This window comes from Gracilinanus agilis, chromosome 2, assembly GCF_016433145.1.
Source record: "Gracilinanus agilis isolate LMUSP501 chromosome 2, AgileGrace, whole genome shotgun sequence".
In the NCBI taxonomy this organism is placed as follows: Eukaryota; Metazoa; Chordata; class Mammalia; order Didelphimorphia; family Didelphidae; genus Gracilinanus; species Gracilinanus agilis.
The window spans coordinates 536558194-536582750 of record NC_058131.1 but is presented as its reverse complement, the minus strand read 5'-3'; the positions used below and the strand labels follow the sequence as shown (position 1 = coordinate 536582750).

The 24557-nt window shown below is 34.0% G+C and overlaps 1 protein-coding gene across 1 annotated transcript in view; it reads right to left on the bottom strand.

Annotated features, from left to right (window-relative positions):
• AQR (aquarius intron-binding spliceosomal factor) overlaps nt 1-24557 on the bottom strand; it is a 110568-nt gene that overhangs the window by 15450 nt on the left and 70561 nt on the right. The window contains exons 23-30 of the mRNA XM_044665141.1: nt 18077-18187; nt 16482-16591; nt 10521-10656; nt 6909-7118; nt 6244-6381; nt 3184-3255; nt 1913-2100; nt 335-506 (exon numbers count right to left, since the gene is read on the bottom strand). Of these exons, the coding sequence (XP_044521076.1) occupies nt 335-506; nt 1913-2100; nt 3184-3255; nt 6244-6381; nt 6909-7118; nt 10521-10656; nt 16482-16591; nt 18077-18187 (1137 nt within the window). The remainder of the gene's footprint in view (nt 1-334; nt 507-1912; nt 2101-3183; nt 3256-6243; nt 6382-6908; nt 7119-10520; nt 10657-16481; nt 16592-18076; nt 18188-24557) is intronic.

Genomic DNA, 24557 nt, shown 5'->3' with positions numbered 1-24557 from the left:
GAGAGGGAGGGCCCAGGGGCACTGGGTTGGAGGAGGGGCACGGCACTCTGTCTCCAAAAGGTTCAACATTACTGCTCTAGATAGTATGTCGTCCCACCTTCTCCTTCTCTCTCCATCTATCTATATATGCATATACATACATCACACACACATGTTATATGAATGTATCTTATAATATATACATGCATATATGTATATGTTTTATAGAGCAGAGTGACTATAAATGTAATTTCAGAATCACCTAACTCTGATCCCCACTGGTTTAGACACTGATAAAGCCTAGTTAGTAAAAAAATATAATGATGGTTTCATGACACTGAATCATTTTTCTTACCTGGTAAAAGTAAGGATTAGGTTCAGACTCTCCTACTCCATGGAAATCTTCCACATTAATGAGCTGGAAGTCATAGAGCAGTCCAGCATTTGCTGTTCTGAACTCTGGCATGAGCTGCACATGAGGCAAGTTTCCCAGATTCTTGTAACGCCAGTTGTACAGATTGCACAAGCTTTCCAAAAAAACAAAACATCCCCACAAAACAAAGATTAATGACATAAATTCCTTTCAGATATACCTCAGAGGAATTCTTCAGAGACTATATTGCTTTTTGACATTTATCTTACCCATTCTTTCCTTCCTGGCTGCCCTACTTCAATGAAGGGCATAGTCAGGCCCAGGGGGTTATAATGACCACAGCACCATTATGTTCAATGAGTCACCTGCAGAAGAATGTTAATGTGCCAACTTCTGGGTGGTATGCAGTAGGCTCTCCTCTATTGTGGCAGGGCTATCTTTGCTGAATGGTGAATGTGTACTGTTGTATGCCAAATACCAAACAGCTCATGTACCATACAGTGTGGGCAAACCATACCTATTTGCCAGCCTTTGCATTAGATCCTGATATGGGAATTTACAACTCTTATCACCTTTATGCAATGTTTGCTTACAGTTCTTTTTCCTAAAAGGATTGATTTATTTATTTGTCCCTGAGCTCAGGCCCCCCATGAATTATTATTTATTTGCCCTAGGCAATGGGGGTTAAGTGACTTGCCCAGGGTCACACAGCTAAGAAGTGTCTGAGGGCAGATTTGAACCTTGGACTTCCTGTCTCTATGACTGGCTCTCGATCTACAGAGCCACCCAGCTAACCCCCACATTTACTTTTAAAAGAAATTATCAAACAACTACATTTAGACAAGTGAAAAATACAGTCTCAATTATGATATCTAAAAAAGTGGGTTTCAACTGAGTAAGCCATTTGTTGCAGAGCACATAAGGATATACTCAAGAAACGTTTGTTGAATTAATTCAAACAATGCTAAAGTGCCTATTATACATGGAACATGTAAAATGCCATTTTAAAAAGGTTTGACAAATTAAAATGCAAAGTTCTCTATTTTTAAAAAATGAAAAAGGGATTCTCAAATTCTTAATTCATTGTTATATGACAACTACAAGAAACTTAACATTGCTATAAAAGAGAAAATTAACTTTAGAGGAAGGAAAAATAATAAGCTCTTAGACACTCAAAGAAATGTAAGTGGACAAAGACAATTCATTTTAGCCAATTCATGTCCCTAAATCATAAGCTGATGACTCTGGGATAAAGTCAATTTTCTTGACAGTCAACTGATCAAAAAAAAAGTTAAAATTAAAGATAAGAGAAAATGGACAAGAATTTAGCAAATGCCATCATATAGTAAACATCCTTATATGAGCATTAGAACTTTATGGGGCAAGAGTAGAACTATCTGAGTCTAACTCCATTATATGTCTTCTGGTTATATATCTGCTTTTAATTTACAGCCAATCAATCCCTTAGTTTAAAATGTCTCCCACTTAAAACAAAAAGGCAAACTCAGAAAAGAACATGCAGTAAATTAACAAATTCTTTTTCTTTCTTTTATTATTTACCTTGCCCGGGCTCGTCCTTGGGCATCAAGGTCTACAGTGGGAACTCCCACTCGAACAAAACGAGTAAAAAGTGATTGTTCCATGTTAGAATATTTTTGAAAGGCCATATTCTTAATGACTGGAGGCAACTGATGATGGTCACCAATCATAATCCATCTTTTAAGTCTGCTGAAACCATCCTGTGGATTCTAGAAATAAATGTGAAACAGAAATGATAATAGCATCACTGAAATGAAAAGGTATGTTAATTACAAATGCAGTCAGGCAATTTTATCATAAGATTGCAACTTCTAGTTCCATAATTTCTTTTACATTAAACTAGCTCTGGTTGATCAGGAAATGCAAAGGCCCTCTATATTTCTATGCCTAAGCCTGATACTATCATTATGGGCTGTAGGTTTTTCAATCCATGTAATTCCAGACTGAGGTCAATGTGACATGGTGGATAGAGAGCTGGTCTTGGAACAAGTTAGACCTGGATGGAAGATCTGTTCCTGAAATATACTGGCTGTGTGATCTGGGATGTGTCATTTAGCCTCACAGAGTTCCTGGCAATTCACTAATATGAATAGTTCTCTACACCAATGAAATCACAGGTCTAGACCAAAAAAAGTTCTTGGTTATGGGTTGTTATGGGCTAGTCTGGGAACCTAAGCAACAAGTATATGAGACTAAAATGTGTCCTAGGTTCTAAATATCTGATTATAAGTTGACTACTGGAACAAAATGCATTGGGGGCTTGGGAACTGCTTGTATTAATAGCCTTGTAATTCCAAATTTTCTTTTCAAAACTTCAATTTTAGAGAGTTGTTAAAAATTAATGTACAGTAGAAAACACTTATATCCCAGCATTTGGCTTAGGACTCATGAAATTAAAAAGGCAATATAATATGCAACTTCAAAACAATTCTAGAAATAACTTTGACGAAAAGAAGAAATTAAAAATAGCCTGTCTACTCTCCAAAACACATAACAATGTAATTTTCTTGATTACAGTTACCAACTCTTTTCAAAATACTTTGCACAGATAAAATATGAATTTTTAAGTGGAACTAAATACCCCCTAAGCAGCAGAACTACAGAGTAATCAGGGAATGCATAAAAGGAAGTTTACAAACTTATTACAGAATACTGGAAATGAGGAACAAAACCAAGAATATATAATTGTGGCAATTAGTATGATAAACTACTGTGCAGTTGCTTTATTACTCATAACTCCTCCACCCAAATCTCAAAATACTGCTTTTCTTATTTCACAGTTGAATTATTACCTGTAAGAGAAGGGGTATAAAGGTTTCTATCTCCAGAATCTGAGCAGACTCTTCCATCAAGATGTTATCATACTGAGAAGGGGAGGTAAAAAGTTATCAATAGAAAAGTCATAAAAAAAATCTAAAAAGCAATCATTTTTAGAAAAATAGAACATTCAAACAGCAAACATCATGGTTCTTTCTTGGCAACATTTCTTTTGAGTGTTTTGATTTGGGGAAACATCAATGATTCGACTCTTAAGATTTTACATCTCCTTACAAAATATGGCATCTCTTTAATATTAGTACCAGCCACTAATGCTCCTACATCTAGCTCTTTAAGAACCCTAACCTATCAATAATTGATTTGTGACTACATATGCATCTAATCTTTTTTGGGTAGGAATAAGATGAAAAAATTATCATTTACTTCTCTATTCACTTTAGAGTCTAAATAGGCTTTAAACAAAGGCTGGATGACCACTAAGTGTTAGGATCTTATATAATTTGAATAATCAACAAATATAACTATTATGTTTCTGGCACACTGATAGATTCCTACAATTCAAAGACAAGAATAAAAAGGGAATCTTGGTCAGTTATGTGTTTAACTGTGGTATCTGAACTCTCAGGTTCTAATATTACTCACTGATTAGAAATAAATGGAAATAAGCATATTCATTTTTGTAAGGCTAATCCCACTATTAAAATTTAGGGAACAAATACAATATGGCTTATTAGTATGAGACTCTGACCAATTCCTTGGAAAACTGGTAAATCAACCAAAGGCATAATAATGAGTATGTTTCATCTTCAGATTAAAGGTTAAATCATAATTTACTGACTTTGCACAGTGGCTTAAAAGTGGCATATGGTGGCTTAAAAAATGAGACTACTTCCTGAAAGATAATAAAGTCTTTAGGAAAAGTCAACTATCATAAGAGGGAAAGTCAAAAGAGGTTTAAGAATGTTGTTCCTTATGCACAAGTACTTAACTTCAAAGTGGAAATATGAAGAGGAAAATCTGGAGGTTGTTCCAATAATAACTGGAAGATTCTAAGATTCCTAGCATTAAGAGAATGTTTATTTAATATTTCACACTGCTAAAGTTAGGTGAGGTAAACTGTCACTATCTCTGATCACATAACATAGACACTGAATTGAGAGGCAGTTAGAGTTAAAAATTTTCAGTCTTAAGAATAGCTATGTGAATTAGTAATAGAGCACCATCTCTAGGAACAAAAGTAAACTAGATTGTAATGACCAAGTAAAAATATTAACAAAAATAGAAAAACAAAAAACCTAAAACTTCAATAATACTGATGCTTTTGAACACATTTCTTCTACTCCATTGGAAAATGTTTTTAGGGGAAATTTGAGAGGTTGAGAATATTGAAAAGATTTTAGAAATGCTCTTAGAAGACAACCAGGTGACACAGTGAATAGAATGCCAAGCCTGGGGTCAGGAGGACATGGGTTTAAACCTGACCTATGACACTCTGACATTTCCTAGCTGTGTGGCTCTGGGCAATAAATTAAAAAAGAAAAAAGAAAAAAAGAAATATACTTAAAAGACAGTTTTAAAAGTATAATATACTCATTTTGATTATTAATCAATAAATTTGCTGGGGATACAAAAAAAGCAAAAAATAATCTGTTGTCAAAGGAGTTCACAATCTAATGGAGCAGACAACACAACTATGTAAAAACAAGTTACAGAATAAATTGGAGACATTTAACTTTGGGAAGGCATCATCTCTGTTATACTGAATCTCTGGTCTCCCAGAGATTCAATATAACATCTCTTTTTTAGTTATCAATGATATGGCTCAGTGTCACACACTGCTAAGATATTTTGTTAGCAATAACAATGAAATATTTAGGTAATATATAACTTCTCAATATTTGCCAGGATATATTGTTTAAGGAAGTCTTCAAGAAGACTAACTACCAAGATGAGCACATGGAATTATCTTTTTGGCCATAGCAGCTCACTATCTACTAAATTATAGAGGAGCTACAATTTTCATTGGTGGAAGAAGCGCCCACACCAAAGAAATGACAAATATTGAAGTATTTTTGTCAAGATTAATAAGTTCATCCTATGTTATACTTTATTTATCATAGTTATAGAACACATATAACATATATAGAATCTTTCCTTTGAAATGACAATTACAGTTTAATCTTGAATTTATCTTCTTTAGAATTCAAAGCATTTTAAATGACCTCCATTAACCAACTGCTTTGTAGAAAACTTAAGAAACATTAATTATAGAGTAATATACAAAGCTTGTTTTATAGATGGAGATGCTCAAATACAGAGAAGTTAAGAGGTTTATATAAAACCATAGAGTAAATAAACAGTAGGGCTCCAAATACAATCCCAAAATCCCAACTTCCTACTAAATTATTAAAGTAGGCTACAGATGAGTCATGCATAGGCTACTACACTAACTGGCATCTTAAACCTTATACCTTTATCATGATAAAGGCATTGTAGCTTATTACCTTATGGTCTCTGCAGGAACTTACCATCTCATATTGAAGGATATTTATTGAATAAATAATTAGGTAGAAGCTTGACGTGAATGTGTCAACAACACAAACAGACTAGTATCTGATATGTGAAACCCATATTCCAATGTTATTTTGACAGCTTTTACTTTTGGCATGGAAGTTTTCAACAGTCATCTGGTTATATCAGGTGACAAGAAATGTATCAACACAAATTTTGAAACCTGTCAAATAGCTGAGTATATTTCTTAGTTAAATAAATATTATGGATAACTAGGCTTGAATAGATTAGACTCGTGTTCACTATTAATAGCCAATAATAGCCAACACTTAGCTAACATTTAGCCAACACTTTCAAAGGGAGCAATGAAAAGTTCTAAACTATTTTCTAATATTTCTAAATATTTCTAAACTAATCCCTTGCAACAAGGGATTAGAAAATTAAATTCCCAAAGTATGAAGCCATCATCATGATCAGCATGGCAGAAAACCTCTTAAGATCAAAAAATGGAATTAAAAAAATTAATTCCTGAAGAATATATTTTATCCAAAACGAGTATTTACCTTGAAACCCAATTCAACCAAGTCATGTCGTTTCAAGGCAGCATGAGTACAGGTCATGGCTATGATTTTAGCCTCCTTTACCAAAAGATATTTGGATCTGTCTAGTCCACTGCGAAGTAGTTCAAATGCTCTAAATTCCTATAAAAGAAAAAGGTCTTTGAGAAAAATAAGCACAACATTTCAATACTATGTTTCCTCTATGTTCTAATCAACATCTAAGAAAGATTTGAAAATAATATTCAGCCTCATGATGCCATCCTGAAACAATGAACACTGAATTATAGCTTACATGTTATTAGCATTAGGCATGGAACAGTTCCCAGTGCAATCTAGAAGTGGATTCTTAAGCTACAGATTGTACTGAGTATTTTTATGTAGGAAATACTTATAAGGAAGGGCAAATGCAAAGTAAGGAGGGGAAAGGTTATCAAGAAAAAATGGATTCTGCTCTGAAGAAACCCAGAAGCAAATTGTAAATAAAAAATTCTCTTAATTTTCATTTTTATTTCCTTTCTTGATTAACCTTGCCCTGAAAACAATAGTATATTCCTTTATCATTTTAACCATAGGTAACAATTGATCCTTCCAACTGTTGACACTTCTGAAGATATTTCAGAATAAACAATAAAAAACTTAAATAAGTGAAAGAACTTGGGAAGCCCCACCTCTAGTTGAGTGAAGATTTTCTTAATATGTCTGAAACATCCTTCAGCAATTTCCATATCTTCTTCATAGGATTTGCCTTTGAAAATGGGCTGAGGAGCATTTGCAAAATATTTGTGAAAGGGGAAGAAGTTGGAGATTTCTGAAACATCGGGCACTTTACTGCTTTTGCTTTTTACTTTACTGATATACTCTTCCCATCGAGACATTACCTGTAGGAAACAGAGAATTTCAAGGTTATCTCACCTGACTAAATAGACATTTTCAAAAATAATTGTGGAATGAAAAGAAGGAAGTCAAATGGAGGTTCAACAAAGTAAGGCTGGGTGGGGAAAGGTGAGTTTATGGAGCTGGGTTCTAATGATTATAAATGCATACAAAGGACTGGCAATTTTGCTTTTGAGGCACCTTGTCATAAAATAATAATAAAAGATGAAACTAAAATGGGGCTCTAAAAGAAATGGGAAGACAGTTCCAATAGCTTTAAATCAAACAATTTTCCAGCTCTCTTACTCAATTTTGTATAATAATCTAGTCAATATGAAACAAAGCAACATCATTCATCGTTTTCCAAAGATGAACAATGATAACTTTTAACTTGCTGTAGTTTGAGGATCAAGTACTTCTCCTATATCCACCCTGATTGGTCTTGTCAATCCAAATCCTTTAAATCATTGCTCAAAATATTAAGGTATTTACCATTGGAAGCAAATTCCTTTAAGGATACTATTATTACTTCTTTCTAACTGGCTTGATTTAAAAAAATACAAGAGTTGTTTATTTTTAATGACTTTCATATTAGTTGTCAGATCTATTTAACAACAGCATGGCCTAAAAACCCATCATTGAAAAGTAATTTCTTGGCTAATATAAAAATATGTTTCTATGACTTGACGTGTATAATGGGTAACTTGCCTTCTCAATGGGTAGAGGAAGAGGCTAGAAGGAAGAAAAGAATCTGGAACTAAAAAAAAATTTTTTTAAAGAAGATAAAAAATAAGTATATATAAAAAGGAAAAGGAAAATAATGTCTTTTGACATGATATTACCAACATCATTTAAACACTGATTTTTCCTTAACCTTGCAACTACCAATAATCCTTTCAGTGTCATACCTATCTTGATACCTTCCCTCTTGTCTCAGAGGAAGGGACTTATTCATATGTCAAAGAATCAACCATCCTCTAGTTCTGATGAAACCTTCAATTTCTCTTATGCTAAAAAAATTCCTCAATTCTACCACAGCAATTCTCTTATTCTCTCTCCACCTTTCACCCTATTCCCTTCATTGATCAACTTCTAGAAAAGAATGGTTTCCATTTATTTCTTTCCCTTCTTTACCTCTCACTCTGTAATTTGGGCTCTGTCCCCATCAATCTAAATCAAACAGATCTTTCCAAAGTTACTACCTCTTTATTGGCAAATTCAACATTTTCTTCTGTCCCCATCTTCCTTGCCCTATCTATGGGATTTCACATTGCATGTAGCACATCTTCTCTATGAAAAGTGCCCATTATCAAAGCGCTTTGTTTCCTTAGCACCTAGCACACTATTCCTCTTACTTAACCTTGATTCTTTGCTTTCTTCTTAACTCTCATACCAACCTTTTGGTTTGGCTACTTCTATCACTTAAATCAGGGCCCTGTTCTTTCTCAATGCCATTCTATTTCAATGGTTCAATAATTATCTCTGTGCAGATGACTACCAAATCTGTAACTTACCATCTACCTCTCCCTCAAGTTAAAGTTCTGTACTACTAACTGCTTACTAGATATTCATCTAAATGTCCTGCTGGCCCTTCAAACTCATCATCTTCTCCTACTCCACAAAGTTTTCCCAGCAAGTCTTAACTTTTCTTTTTTTGTTGTTAATGGTACCACTGTGTCTCCTAGTCACCTAACCTTATGACTGCGGAATCATCTATGACTCCTTCTTCTTCTTTATCTCATAATCTAAATCAGTTGCCAATTGTTTCTTCCTACACATTACCTCTTGCATCCACTCCCTCTTTTCCATTCCCAGGGCAACCACAATAGTTCAGGTTCTTCTGTCATCTAGATTCCTAATCTTCCTAATATACCTCTAAAATCAAACCATTTTCAGTAATTCCTCATGGCTTACCAAATAAATTATCAACTGCTGATTCTGGCATTCAAAGCCCTTAACAACCTAGATCCAAATTTAAACATCTAGCCTTATTTCATACTACACCCCTCAGTATCGCTTATATTCCAGCCAAAATAGTTCCTCTCCATTCCCTATTTTTGTCTTACCCCTTTCAATTGCTTCTTAAAGCCCTGAATAGGCTCTCTTCCTTTTCTCCACCTCTTAGAATTAGGGTTAGGCTTAGGGCTTCTGTAGAAGTGCCTCCTTTACTTTAAGGGCCAACTTGGTTGCAACCATTACTATTTCCCTGATTCCCTCAGATGAAAATGATCTTTTTTTCTTCAGAATTTTCACAGCACTCTCCATGCATTTCTTCTTCACACCAACTTCACTTTCCTTTGTATCAAAATAATTTGTGTATTTGCCCTTCTCTCAATTATACATAAAAATAGCATTTATATCATAGATCTCTTTGTATAGCCAGCACCTATGACAGTACTCTGCTCATAAAGGATATAATGAATATATAACTTATTTATTGAACTGAATTACGAAAAGAACAAATGAAATTAAATTCTTTACTATCTTTGTATTATAAATTGTTGGTCTTGGGCCTGAAAATATCTACAACACTTCTAATTGTTTTAATAACTAAAAAAACTGCTTCAATTCATATATGGATATTACAGTTATTTTACTTTTATTAAGATGCACTCCCTAATCCACCCCAAATGGAAAGCTCACCTCTACAATGAGGACATATATTCTTATAATTCTTCTAACATTTGGTCCCACTATGTAGTCTGTTTTAAGCAACAGTATATTTTCATCCATTTAAAGAAATAATTGGGTTTCTCTTCATTGGTTGCTTAACTAACAAACACTGAAATAGTTAGCTACTATCCTGAACATCAATAGCAAGAACAAAAAAATTACTGATATTTTCAGAGCTGAAAAGGAATATCCTGACTGGTAATTTTGCCAAAGTCACTTAAAAAAAAAAAGAAGCCAGGGCACTGGCCTTTCAATAGATGACTCATTTGGCAAAGAAAATTAAAAATAATAATACAAGCATTTAGTAGTCATAATTATAGCTTTTGTTTTAGTTTGTATAGTTCCCAAACAGAAATGCTTTCAGAGAAAACACAGTGGAAGTCTGGTACTAAATATTTCTAAGACCCTCTTTGATGAGAAAGGTACATTGCACAGTAGATAGAGTGCTAGGCCTAGAGTGAAGAAGACCCATGTCCAAATCTAGCCTCAAATATTTACTAACTGAATAAACCTAGTGTTGTGATAAGAATTTATTTAGCTTTCATTAAGAACAGGTTTCAGGTCAGATAAAGGGTTTGTACACTTTTACACTAGGCAAGACCTCTTCTATCAGTTTCTACTTCACAGTTTTGTTTTGAGGACAAAATGAGACAATATTTGTAAAACCCTTAACACAGTGCCTGGCACTTATTAGGCCCTATATAAATGCCTATTCCCTTCCCTTCCCCTCTTACTTGGTATAAGAAGAAGTGGCCTGCTGTTTCACAAGTGTAAGAGACATCCCCTGGAACTCCCAAACTCTCTTGCAATCTTCCAACTTCTCGTAAAAGTTCTAACCTTCGAGTTAGGACATAATTCACTCTTCCATACCTATAAAAACGTGATTAAGGTAAATTGCAAAAGTACACAACATGGAAACTTTACTTGAAATTGCCAGAAAAATATTCAAGAGTATCGTGATAGAATTAGGAAATGCAAGAATTGAGAAAACAAGTGAGAGAAAAAAGGATAATCTCTAAAAAAGATTAATTCTGGATTTCTTTTCACTAGGTATCTTAATAAACTACTACTAAAAAACAAAAAGCATTACAAAAAGCATTATAAAAATCACACTAGATAGTTAACAAAGGACATTAGAATAAAAGATGTTATTCTTTAAACAAAGAGATTTTATTAATATACATTATTATTGTATTTCTTGGTTATATAAGATTAAGAGTCTCTGAACAAAAAAAAATCTATTCAAATTTTCTTTGATGTTAATTAAAATGGTTCTTTCATTCATAGTTGACCTTGCAATGCAAAACTGTATATAAAGGAAACCTACTGTATTTGTAATGTACTTTATGATTTTTCAGCAGAATTAAAGTATAAAATAGTACAGAATAGCTAGAGAACATTTTCAGTATAATTCCCAACATACACTATTAAGTTATCAAATAATATTAAATACCTTCAAATGAGATTATGAACATTTTTTCCTATGAAAGTGTATCCTCCTAAAGAATTAAGTGTGTTAAATGCCAAAATATTTAATCAAATTCATTTTTCTAGACAAGCAACCCTAAAATCATTTGAAAACACTTTACTTCTATTTTCCTTAAAATATTCTTTTTAAGTATTCATTCTAATGCAACATTACAATTACAGTATTAGACATTTAAACAGTACCTTTATGTTCAGTTAACTCTGTATTATTAGATTTTGGAGAAATGCCCATTTTAGAAGATTAGCTTTATTAGGAGTAAACAAAATGGAAAGAAATGACACAGCATCATTGCTGAGCCAGAATTATAACTCACGCCCTATATTCCTTAGTTTCTTGAAGTAGCTAAAATTCTCTTCAGGGTTGACAAGCATCCACAAACTTCTATAATCCATGAAGTCAAAATGATACCACATGATAATACAATACTCCTAAAGCCCTGTGACCAATTTGGTGAAAGACTAATTAAAATATCCAAAAGCAGAAGTATATTAATATGTTATATTAAATATTTATAGCTGTTGGGTCATTGTCTGAAATAATTTTCTGAAAATGACTTCGAATAATAGAATAAAAAAATCCTGCTCTAAAGCAAGAGATTCATCTCAAAAAATGTATTCAATTTGCAATATAATATTAAATATAAATCAAGTTATGATGAAATTAAATATCAGAGATTTAAAAACCACTATGTATGATCTTCACCTTTAATTTGCATTTTGTTTTTTAAAAAAATCAATGCTTTAGCTCTACATATCTATTCTTAGAATGTATGAAGTAATCAACTATCTGGATGACATAAGTGAATACAAAATGACATAATTTTAGGGATTGGGGAACTTTACTAACGAAAATAAGCAGATGATCAGATGTGACAAATTGCAGCATTCAAACAATGAACCAAACACCACATGCCAACTCTTCCAATAAATGTATAAGTCTAAAGAAACAATGATAGATGGCATCTTGCCTAGTCTAATAAAGATGCAAAATCAAAATAGAAGAGGGTCTGCCTCTCAATAATCAGTTTACAGTCAATATGTTTTTAGAAGTACATTTTGCTAAGATGTTTTCACAAGAAAGTCAATTAATTGATCTCTCTTTTCCATAGCACTTTCTTAAATAAAGAATAAAAGACAAAATAAAATAGTCGTGCTGGGATTTCTATTGTAAAAAATCATTCCCAAGGGGTAGAGCCAAGATAGCAGAGAAAGTACATGGACCCATCTGATCTCTACCAAATTATCCTCCAAACATGTATGACATAAGGCTTTAGAATGAATTCTGGAGCAGCATAACCCAAAGATGAGGTGAAATAATATTCTAACCCAAAACAACTTAGAAGGCTAGCATGAGGGTTCTAGTGCACCAGGGTGGAGATGGAGCAAAAAGCAGCATGTCAGGGCAGACCCTACTGCAACAATGGGCCCAGGATATAGATAAAGCAGCAATAAAGGGTTCTGGAGCTCTCAGCCACAGAGTGTAAGGGTGTTTGTGGGGGAGGCCTACAATTGCTTAGAAAGATATTACAGTGGTCCCTTTGCTGGTTTTGGGCATAAGACTCTTGTTGCACTGCCCATACATACAAGGAAGCAGTTCTGGTGTATGTTCTCAGGGGGAGGAGCATCAACATACACCAGCACTTGTGGCTACAGAGGAGCAGGGGACCGTGGTTATAGTTCCAACATGGAAAAAGAGTACTTATGATTACCTGCTAGACCAGAGCTAAGACCTCAAGAGTATTAAATCTACCTCTCCTACCATCATACCACCTTGGAAGAACAGAAAGCAAATAGATTCCCAGTGTCAGCTCTACAGGCAGATAAACAAAGAACCTGAGGCTTGGAACAGTGCCCCATCAAGTTAGTAATAAGAGCTCAACTTTAACAGCTTTTAAATGAAAAGAAATTAAAAGTCTGGAAAGTGAGCAAACAACAACCCCCCAAAAACCCATAGAAAGTTATTTTGGTTACAGGGGAAAAAAAACACCAAAATTTAAAAGAAAACAAAGTCAATATGTGGCACTGAAAGGCTACAAGAAAAATATGAATTGTTCTAAAGCCCAAAAAGAATTAATAGAAGAACTCAAAAATAGATTTTGAAAATCAAATACAAGAGGTAAAAGAAAAACTTGGAAAATAAATGAGTGGTACAGGAAAATCATAAAAAAGAGTTAACAGCTTGGTAAAGTAGGCACAAAAAAAAAATACTGAAGAAACTAATACCTTAAAAAAGCAGAATTGGCCAATTGGTAAAAGAGGCACAAAAATCTAATGAAGAAAATAAGTTCTAAAGATGCAGATTTGGCCAAATGGAAAAAAGATGTACAAAAATGCACTGAAGAGAAGAACTTCTTTAAAGGCATAATTATTGGCCATATAGAAAAAAAAGGCACAAAAATTTACTGAGTGCACCAGGGTGGAGATGGAGCAAAAAGCAGCATGTCGGGGCAGACCCTAGTGCAACATGTATAATTGGAATTTGGGAGATGCCATTTAAAAGTATATATATATTTTCTATGGACACGTGGGGACCTTAAAACTACATTTCCCGTGGTCCAACGGGTTTCCTGTTTTGGATTATGTATTCAAGGTCAGGGACAGCTTTAAATAGGGGGAAGTGACTTTGAACTGGTCTCTTAGCTAGCAGGCGCAGGCGATACGAAAGGTAAAGATACGAAAGGTAAAGAGGCAATGTGAATACTTACAGGCGCGTGGTCTAATGATTTTATCTCTATCAGCATGGCTTTAATTAAAATACTAATTTCTATTATTATATCAGTCTTTATCATTTTTAATTGTAACAAACAATGGGCCCAAGACATAGATAAAGCAGCAGCAGAAAGAGTTCTTTACAAAAAAGTGGCTGAATGGAAAAGAAAATACAAAAACTCACTCAAGAAAATTATCTTAATAATTAGAATTGAGCAACTGGAAGAGTGTCTTCCATGAAACATCAAGAAACAATTGAACAAAGTCAAATGAATAAAAATATAAAAGAAAATGCGAAATATCACATGGGAAAAAAACAACTGACCTGAAAAATAAATCTAGGCAGCATAATCTAAGAATTATTGAATTACCTGAAAAGCCATAATCAAAAAAGAGCTTTGACATTATCTCTCAAGAAATTATCAAGGAAAACTGCCCCAATCTTCTAGAACCAGAGGGCAAAATAGAAATCAAAAGAATCCACTGATCACCTCCTGACAAAGTTCCCAAAAATATAATTCTCAGAAATATGACAGCCAAATTTTAGAACTCTCTGGTCAAGGAAAAAATATTGCAAACAGCCAAAAAGAAACAATTCAATTTATTGTGGAGCTACAGTCAGGGTAACACAAGACTTAGCAGCTTCTACTTTAAAGGGAGGGCCTGGAATATCATATTCTAGAGGGTAAAAGAACTAGTACTTGAATCGAGAATCACTACCCAACAAAACTCAGCAAAATCCTTCAAGGGGAAAAAGTGGATATTCAATGAAAAAGAGGACTTTCAAACATAACTGATGAAAAGATAAGAGCTGAATGGAAAACTTAACTCTCAAATATAAAACTCAAGGGAATCATGAAAAGGTACGCAGGAAAGAGAATCAAAAAACATTCAATAAGGTTAAATTGTGCAAATCCCTCCGTGAGGAAATGATTCTTATAATACCAAAGAACAGTATTATTATTAGGGCAATTAGAAAGAATATAGAGACAAAGGCCAAGAGTGTGAGTTGAATATACGATGGGATGAAAAAATATTAAATTAAATTAAGGCATGAGAAAGAAGAATGCATTGAGAGGAGGGGAAAGGGGAAAATAGAATGGGTAAATTACATAAAAGAAGCATGAAAGAGCTTTTATAGTGGAGGGGAAAATGGGGAACATGAGAAGAGAAGTATGTGAACCTTACTCTCATTGAAACTGGCTCAGTGAGGGAAGAACATACTCAATCATTTGGGTATAGAAATCTATCCAACCCCATAGGATAGTAGGAGGGGAAAGGGATAAGAGAACTGGGGGCTGGTAAAAAAGGAGGGCAAATTGGGGGAGGTGAGGGTGGAAACTAAAGAGGGGGAAACAGGATGGAAAGTAATACATAGCAATTATGAGGTTACAAAATCTTTTGCAAGTCTCTCAAATAAAGGCCTCATTTCTTAAATACATAGAGAAGTGAGTCAAATATATAAGAATACAAGTCATTCTCCAATTGATATATGATCATAGGATAGGAACAGGCAATTCTCATTTGAAGTAATTAATCTCTCTATTGTCATGTAAAATGCTCTAAACCACTATTAATTAGAGAAATGCAAATTAAGAACTCTAAACACCCTACATCCATCAGATTGGCTATTATAACAGAAAAGGAAAATGACAAAATTTGGAGGGAATATGGGAAAATTGAGACACTAAAACACTGTTGGGGTTGTAAAATGATTCAATTGTTCTAGAAAGCAATTTTGGCCTATGCCCAAAGGGCTACAAAACAGTACATATGCTCTGACCAACAGTACTATTCCTAGGTTTGTATCCCAAAAAGATTAAAAAAAGAGAGAGAGAGAGAAGGACATATGTGCACAAAAACATTTAAAGCAGCACTTTTTGTGGCTGAAAAGAATTGTAAAGTGAGGATATACCCACCAATTGGGGAATGGTTGAGTAAGTTATAGTATATAATGTTAATGGAATACTTTAGTGCTGTAAAAAATGGCAAGAAAGAAGAGTTCAGAAAAAGCTGGAAAGATTTACATAAACTGAAGTAGAAATAAGCAGAATCAGTAGAATATTGTATACAGTGACAAGAATATTATACAATGAACAACTGTGAATAACTTAGCTATTCTCAGCAATATAATAATCCAAAACTGTCCCAAAGGACTCGTGATAAAAAATGCCATCTGCTTCCAGAGAAAAAGAACTGACAGAGTCTGAATCCAGACCAAAGAAAACTTTTTTCACTTTCTTAATTTTTTAATTTGAGTTCCCTTCCACAAAAGAATTAATATGGAAAAATGTTTTACATTACTGCACTTATAAAAATCTATATAAGACTGTTTACCATTTCAACAAGGTGGGGTCTGGGAGAGTGGAGAGGAAAAGGAGAGAATTTGAGACCCAATATTCTTTGAAAAATGTTGGTAACAGTTTTTACATGTGATTGGGGAGAAAATAAAATATTTTTTTAAAAGGACAAAAAAATTAAACAATCCATTTACTTACCTACTGAAATCTTTCTCTGTTTCTAATTCTTCCTCTCCATGACCAAGACGAAGGAGGTGGCGCTCATCAATGTCTAAAGCCATTATTTTCTCAAATAACTGGTTTAAGGCCTAAAGATTAAGAGAGATAGATAATGCTCTTTCAGGAATATTATGAATTTATACCTCATCAGGTTAGAGATGAGTGATTACTCTATTTAGGAAGAAATCAAAACTAACACAAATAGCAATATAAACCTCAAAATAGGTATTTCATAGTATGTAAATCAAATAGAATAATCTCTACTTTCTAAAATTACTAGATTAAATAGGCAAATCACCTTCCCATTAAACTTCTGCCTCTACTAATAAAGAAATGGAAAAAAGTAGCATTTGGTAACAATTCCTGAAAAAAAAATATTGAGTTTTGTATTATTCAATTAGCACTTTTATAAGCTGCAGGGGACTAGTAAAATTTGTCCAGCTTGGGATGGGCATTTTCCCAGAGAGCATATAATCCAAATTATATAGAGAACAATGGAGGTACGCAAGTAAAAAGTGAACCATAAAGATAATTAGAATAATTGGCAATACTCATCCCTTTCTGCCTCTAAAATTCTTCTTGTACTGTATGGTACAAAGACAAACAGCATGGTACCAAAACTGGAAATCAAGAGAAATTTAAATTCTGCCTTTTGACACATATTAGCTATATGAATCTAGGCAAGTCACCTGATGCCTCTGGGCTTCAGTTTAATTCCTAGAGTGGCTGTTTGCTGGATAAAATGAGGCAATGTACTTTGTAAACCTTAGATAGATTACCACTTTCTTAAGTTGCTTCATACAAAGAAATAGCTGTAATCACTGCAAAGTTTGTAAAGTAATGTAAGATTTCAAGTTCTGTTTAGCATGGCTTATAAACAAGGTTCTAACAGATTCACATTGACCATTGATCCCCCCCATAACACAAAAACAAAACACCACTTTTAAACTCCTCTACTAAAAAGAATTTCTCTCCAAGACATCAATTGATATACTTTTCTAAATACAATGCAAAAATGAAGTAATGTGGCATTGAGGACTGAGATTTCTATAGTTTGATAAATTTACATCTTAACTTTCTTCTTAATGAAGAAAAATGGCATCAAAGTTGTTGAGTCATCTCTATTTTCTTAGAATTAGGACTTGGGGACCAGATATTTGACACTGATTAGTTTCCTTAAAGTCGATGACTTTTTTTTATCATGTAGTAAAAAGAATGTAAAGGTAGACAAAAGACCTAGATTCAAAATCTAGTGCTTCTATACTACATTATCATGGATAAGTCATCTAATTACTCTGACTGCCTCAGTTTCTGCATGTTCAAAATAGGAATGCTATTTCTTTTATTACCTTAAATCTCAAAAGGATTACTATGAGGATCAGAGGACACGTCACATTTAGTTACCCTTTGTAACTGTAAAGATAAATATACGAGATAACAATAACTAACTTATTGGCCATTTCAAGCACTTAAAAGAGAAACATGACTTGACAAGTAAAATAGCAGAGATGAAAAAAAAAAAAAAAAAAAAGCCTAAATAGAGCTATCTTTCCAAAACCTACAGGTTCCTTTACCTGATTTGAATGGGTAACAATTAGAGTCCTCTGCTCTGGGAAATTGTGGTACAGATTGGATATTATTTGGACAGCAACATCAGTTTTACCTGTGCCAGGTGGTCCCACAACCTACAAAATAAAATGAGCATGCAAAATAAATTCATAAATGGTTACAAAGTTAGAATATTGCTGAAGAACAAAGTATCAAATTAAGTTAAGATATTATAATAACATTTTCTTGTACTTCCTAGCTATTCCTAAAAAAATAGTAAGGCAAAAGGCAATGTTCCATCAGTCAAAGCTCTAATGATATAGCTAGGCTCAGATAATTCTAAGTAAGGCTGCCATAAAAAAGCTACTCAAGTAGTAAAATGCTATTTTTTAAAATTGGGCATAGAAAAATAAACATTTAAATGCGAATATGTGAATATAATTGGTATTGAAAAGTAACTAATAAAAAAGGATCATGAAAAAAAGTGACAAATATCTCACCCCCCTCAAAAAAAGAATCAAAGCTTCATATTTAGAATCATATTCTAAGCAAAAGCTTATTAAGATCAAACAAGGTGAAATGTAAATAGGTTGTGTGTGAACAGTTATATGGAAATAAACAGATGGTAAAGTATCATGCCACTTTTATTGGAAAGTTATTCTTATTGATTCATCAAGTTTAAATATTACGAATATAACATAATAACTATATATCCTACATGGTTAAAACAAACCAAAAAAAACCCATAACACCTAGAGAGCTTTTCCTCTCCAATTTTTCTGTGATTACACAGATTTTCTGTGTTTTTCTGTGATTTTCTGGTCTGAAAGGAGACTCGTCTCCAAAGGGACTGGTATTCTTGCATCAATACCATAATTACTATAAACCTGGCAGTTCAAGTTAGTAGATTTGGTCCCCAAAAGACCTAATGAAAGGAATTAAAATTAAGGTACACTAATTAAACATAAGTAATTTTTTTTATCATTGGTTATTTTTTAACTCCAGAAAAAAAATCATCTTATATATTAAAATTACATAGTCATCTTTCTAGTGGAATCTTTTGCAGAATCTAAGTTACAGTTTAATAACTGACAATTTACATATTAATCAATGTTCTTGAAATATCAATATTAATAAGCTTAGAAATTGCTAAGTTTTGCCCTGTACTTATCTTTTCATTTTTTCTAGTATGCACTGCCATAATGCATACCTAATTGCTCTTATCAAGTCCTACTTGAGTATTTCACTGATTCATTTGAGCAGGAGACCCAGCAACAGATAGCATATATACTATCTGATGAATAGTCAGGCTGAGTCTATTTACTAAGAGATAAAGAGGTGGTAGGGAATGGAGGTAGGGAAATGTGATATTTGTGTGGACAGAAGAAATAGCCATACTGACAACATCACAGATTCTTGAAATAAATAACTCCTTGTATATGACCCCTTCCCTCCACCCTCAAAATTAGAGTAGAGAATAATGGCAAGGAGTGATATTTAAGACAATACCAGAAAAAAACATCGTTATTGTATTGCTTTTAAAATTATTGAAAACTACTACTACTTAATCTTCAAGCACAATAAAATCAAACCTTTATAGAAGACATTATTACAGTGATTCCTCACCTATCACGGGAGTTAACGTTCCAGAGACCCCCATGATAGCTGAAAATCCTTGAAGTAATGGGAGAGCAAACAGATCAATACTACAGTCACTGAGCCAATCAGTGCTCAGGATACAGAACACAGTGCTATGGTTGTTCGCCTTTCATTCCATCAGCCAATAATGTGCCCTGTACAACCTCACACTGGCAAACATGCCAAGCAATAGTAGCATACTGTATTTCCATTGTGTACAGTATAGTATTCATCCACGAAATCCCACAATATAGCAAAAACTCCATGATACAGAATTAGATATATATATTTTTAAAACTCGTGATACAATGAAGCCACAATAAGTAAACCATACAGCAAGGGACAACTGTATATCATTGGTCTGTCATCCAAAGCCCTCTACAATTAGATTCTAATCTATTTTTCCTAACCTTTTCTCTTAGTACTCATCTTCATAAAATCTATAGTCCAGGTAAACTTGATTCCTTCCTTTCCTGATCTCATCCATTTTTTTCTTACTTTCATGGCTTAATGGAGAACAATTATTGGAATAGGTGCACCTCTTTGCCACAATTCCATCTACTGAATTCATTCATTTTTCTTTACGTTGCAAGGCCAAGTTAACTTTCTTATGAAGGCTTCACTAACTTCTTTTCTCTCCCTATCTTGGCTAAAACAATTCCCTACCCTTCCTCACATACCTTTTGCTACTTAATTCGCAATTAATATCTTCTGAACTTGCATTCTTATTATCTGTGCCAAGATTTTGTCTTTTCTCCAAAATGAGACATCATGGTATAGTAGACTGAGCACTGGATTTAGAGAGAGAAAACTAAGGTTCAAAATTTGGTTCTGATATTTACTTTAGATAAATCATACAACCTCTCTAGGTCTAAATTTTGGCCCAGAAGACCTCAAAATTATTTTTTTAGCTCTCAATCTATACTCCTAAAAATTTATGACTTAGGTCCCTTAAAAGCATCAATGGTTTACCTTCAGGTTTGTCTACTGTAATGTATTGGAAGGATCTATGATCTCATCAATGAGGACATTTTGTCCAAAGGTATAGAATGGAGTCCATTTATACTTTTTCATACTGAGAAACTCCTGTTTATATCCTTTAGTAAATTCTTCATTGCAAGATAAGTGATGTTGGTCCCACTGTACTAGGGGTTTTACTCAACATTTCTTAACACAGAATGAATAAAAATGAACTCAGTGACTATTCACTGGTTATCAATCAACAAACACTTATTAAGCAACAGTTTCTATGCTTCAGAAACTAAGGATACAAAGATTAAAAGGATCTCTGAAGGGAGATATATATATAAGTTGATGCAAAAGGAGCAGACAATAAATACATAGATTTATGCAAAATACATGCACATGGAAGATACCTTGGAAGGAAAATGCAGTCCTAAATCAGGGAAGAGGGGAGGAAATGGGATAGAAGATGGTTCTTGAACCAAGTACTAAAGGAAGCTAGAGATTCCAAGAGAAGAGTCATGTGAAATAAAGGTGGAAAAATAGGTTAGAGTCAGATTATAAAGCCCTTTATATTCCGCAGGAGTTTATATAAGAATCTACAGGTAATAGATAGTCATTGAAGTTTATGGGATGACATGTTCAGACCTGCACTTTAGGAAAATCACTTTAGCTTCTATGTAGAGGAGAGATGGATGTGGGGAAAAATTTGAAAAAGATAAAACTAATTAAGAGACTATCGTAATAGTTCAGGCAAGAGGTAATGAGGGCTTAAAATAGAGTAGTGGCTATGTGGGTAGGGAGAAGTATATGGATACATGCAATGTGGATGAAGAAATGACCAAATTTAGCAACTGACTTGCTATATGAGGTGAGAGTGAGGTGTCAAGGATGATTCCATTGTTGTAAACCTGAGTTATCAGAAGGGTGACAGTAAGACTTGAAAGAGAGATGTTTAGATTTGTGGAAATGATAGATAATATGATAAGTTCTGTTAAGAAATGCCAGTTTGGCTAAAGTTTAAAATTAAAAATAGGCAGTTACCAAAACAGGAATGGAACTAGGGAGACTAAAGCGGGGTAAGTACATCTGGCAAATATTTCCATAGAAATGATCACTAAACCTTTGGAAGCTGATAGGGTCTCCAAGTTATTAAGTTTAGAAAGAAAGGGCCCGAGAGAGCTTTAGGGTATATCCACTGTAAGAAAGCTGATGATCCAGCAAAGACTGATAAAAAGGGATCAAAGCTGTAGAAAAAGAAACTAGAAAAAAATAACATGAAAATCCAGAGAGGATAAAGTAACCAGGAGGAGAGAATTGCTAAAAAAAGTCAGATGCTACAAAAAGGTCAACAATAATGAGGTTATCACTCACTCTGTAGACATGATCAGCCTTTTCTAGCTATATATCTTTTTGGTGGTAGTTTTGATGCGCTTTTTTCTTGCATGGTTTTTGGTTGCCAATATGCTGTAGTCTATACATGGCAATCATTATCTGTAATAATTTTTCAGAAATTATTAGATTCCAGGACCCACAGACATTCAGAATTTTTTGAAGTATATTGGTGAGAAGGTGAGACTCATTTCAAGGAGATTGTAGGTTTAGTTTGACTTGGCTCGCTAGATATAATGGGGATAATTTGAGGAAAGGTGTGTGGTAAAAGGGGATTTTGAAAGGAGGTTGTCAGGGACTTGCTAAGTAGGAAATCTAGGCTACAGGTAGACTGAAATAAGGAGATTCAGGATATAATATGGCTAAAGTCAGGAGTATAACACTGAAAGGAAACAAAGATCTTCAGGGAGAGGAGGAATTAATCTAAACAAGCAAAGACAGCAGGCTTTACAGACTGGGACTTAGAGACAAACTGAGAGAAATAGACTGAACTGAAATTAACCACAGGCTTTAGTTAATTTCACAGGAAGGGACTTGTTTTGAAGTTACACCTTCCTTCAAGATAGATACCCCGGCTTCCCTTCAAGCCCAGAGTATGTTAGTTCTTTCCCTCTTCTTCCCTCTCTTAATAACTGACAAATTATACTAATAGGTCTGTTGAAACACAAAAGGGTTTATTACCTTTAAAGGATGATTTGTCAGGAAAGTGGATTGAGGAAACCCTAACAGTTGTCTCAGGAACCTCAGGTGGGGGAAGGGAGGCAGAGATGGAGGCTGAGCAAGGACCTGCCTTAACTCAGCTCTCAAAGCGCTCTTGATGTCTAACAGGGATAAAATGATGTCTAACCAATTTCTTTAAATAAAATATTGTCAAAATTATAGTTGAACCCTTCACAGATTTGAACTCCTTTCTGATTTACTCTCCTTATTAACTTCACAGACATATAAGGTAAAGGAAGGAAGGTAGGAAATAATAAAGGAAATGAAATACAAAGGGTTTCTCTAAACTAACAATTCTTAAATAAATATTTCAAAGCTAGGCTAAATTTCAATTCTACAGATAGGTAAGGAAGCAGCTCAGCTGGTCTGACCCTCTCCACGAGATTTCCCAAACCAACTGACTTTTTTTCCTCAAGATTCCAAACCCCTAACTGATTACAGAACTCAGCCAAAGCTTGAAAAAACTAACATGACCCCCTCTCTCTGTACTACAAAGGTCATTAAAGGCACTGCAAAACTTCCCAAAGGCAATCTGGTTTCTCCATGCTGGGCCAACTTCATAGTCTGTCTACTTTGATGAATCAGTTTTATGGGCTGTGAATCTCCATGCATATCCCACTCTATCTAGCTTGATCAGTAAATAACATCCATAACCTAGAGCTTCTTGAGGACCTTACCATTCATAGAGAATTCTTTCATTTGAACTTGGTAACAGACATCCCTCATGTCAGTGGCAAACAACTTTGGTAAACATACATCTTTCTGTTTCAAGTTTAATTTGGTATTAATAATCAGATGGTATGAACAATAAAGTCATCCATATTTTCATTTCTCCTTTTTTTTTTAATTTTTTTAAAATTGTTTTAAACCCTTAACTTCTGTGTATTGGCTCCTAGGTGGAAGAGTGGTAAGGGTGGGCAATGGGGGTCAAGTGATTTGCCCAGGGTCACACAGCTAGGAAGTGTCTCAGGCCGGAACCTATAACCTCCCATCTCTAGGCCTGGTTCTCAATTTTCATTTCTTCTAAACAACTTTGCATGATTTAACATACATGTGGAAAGTACCTTGTTGGAAGAAAGCTTTTAAAAGAACCTGCTGATCTATCAAATCAAATTTTTTGGGGTTGTTTTATTTTATTTTATATTTTAGTCAACAAATAATAAGCACAGTGGAATCTTGTATTTTCAATGTTTAGTCAATTATGTGATTACAACATTGTGGTCTATTATGAAATACTGCTTCTAAAAATTTTCCTGTTACCTTTTTATATCTTTATTTAGGAACCTCAGAAGGTCTTTTAGTAAGAGAGATTGGATGACTTGCCCAAATCTACATAATCAATTTTAGCATGAAGTAAATCCAGACCTTAATTCCAAATCACTGTTCTTTTCATAACACCACAATGCCTTCTCATTTTAAAAAACAAAACAATTTTGGAGAAAGTTGGTAAATTTTTTTAGAGGGGGGGGGAGGTCATCCCCTTTTTGTTAATTAAATAAAGATTCTGGAGCAGTTAGGTGGCTAACTGGCTAAAGAGCCAGGCCTGGAGACAGAAGGTCCTAGGTTCAAATCTGTCCTCAGATACTTTCTAGCTATGTGATCCTAGGCAAATCACTTAACCCCAATTGCCTAGCCCTTACTGCTCTATTGCCTTAGAATCGATAGAAAGTAGGAATGGGTTTTTAGAAAAAATAACAAGGTCTCTGATTTTCTTCTAAACTTTTAGTATCCTCTCCTCTTTAGTATAATTCAGGAAACCAGTATTTCAAAACTGTCACTATGCAATATCAATTC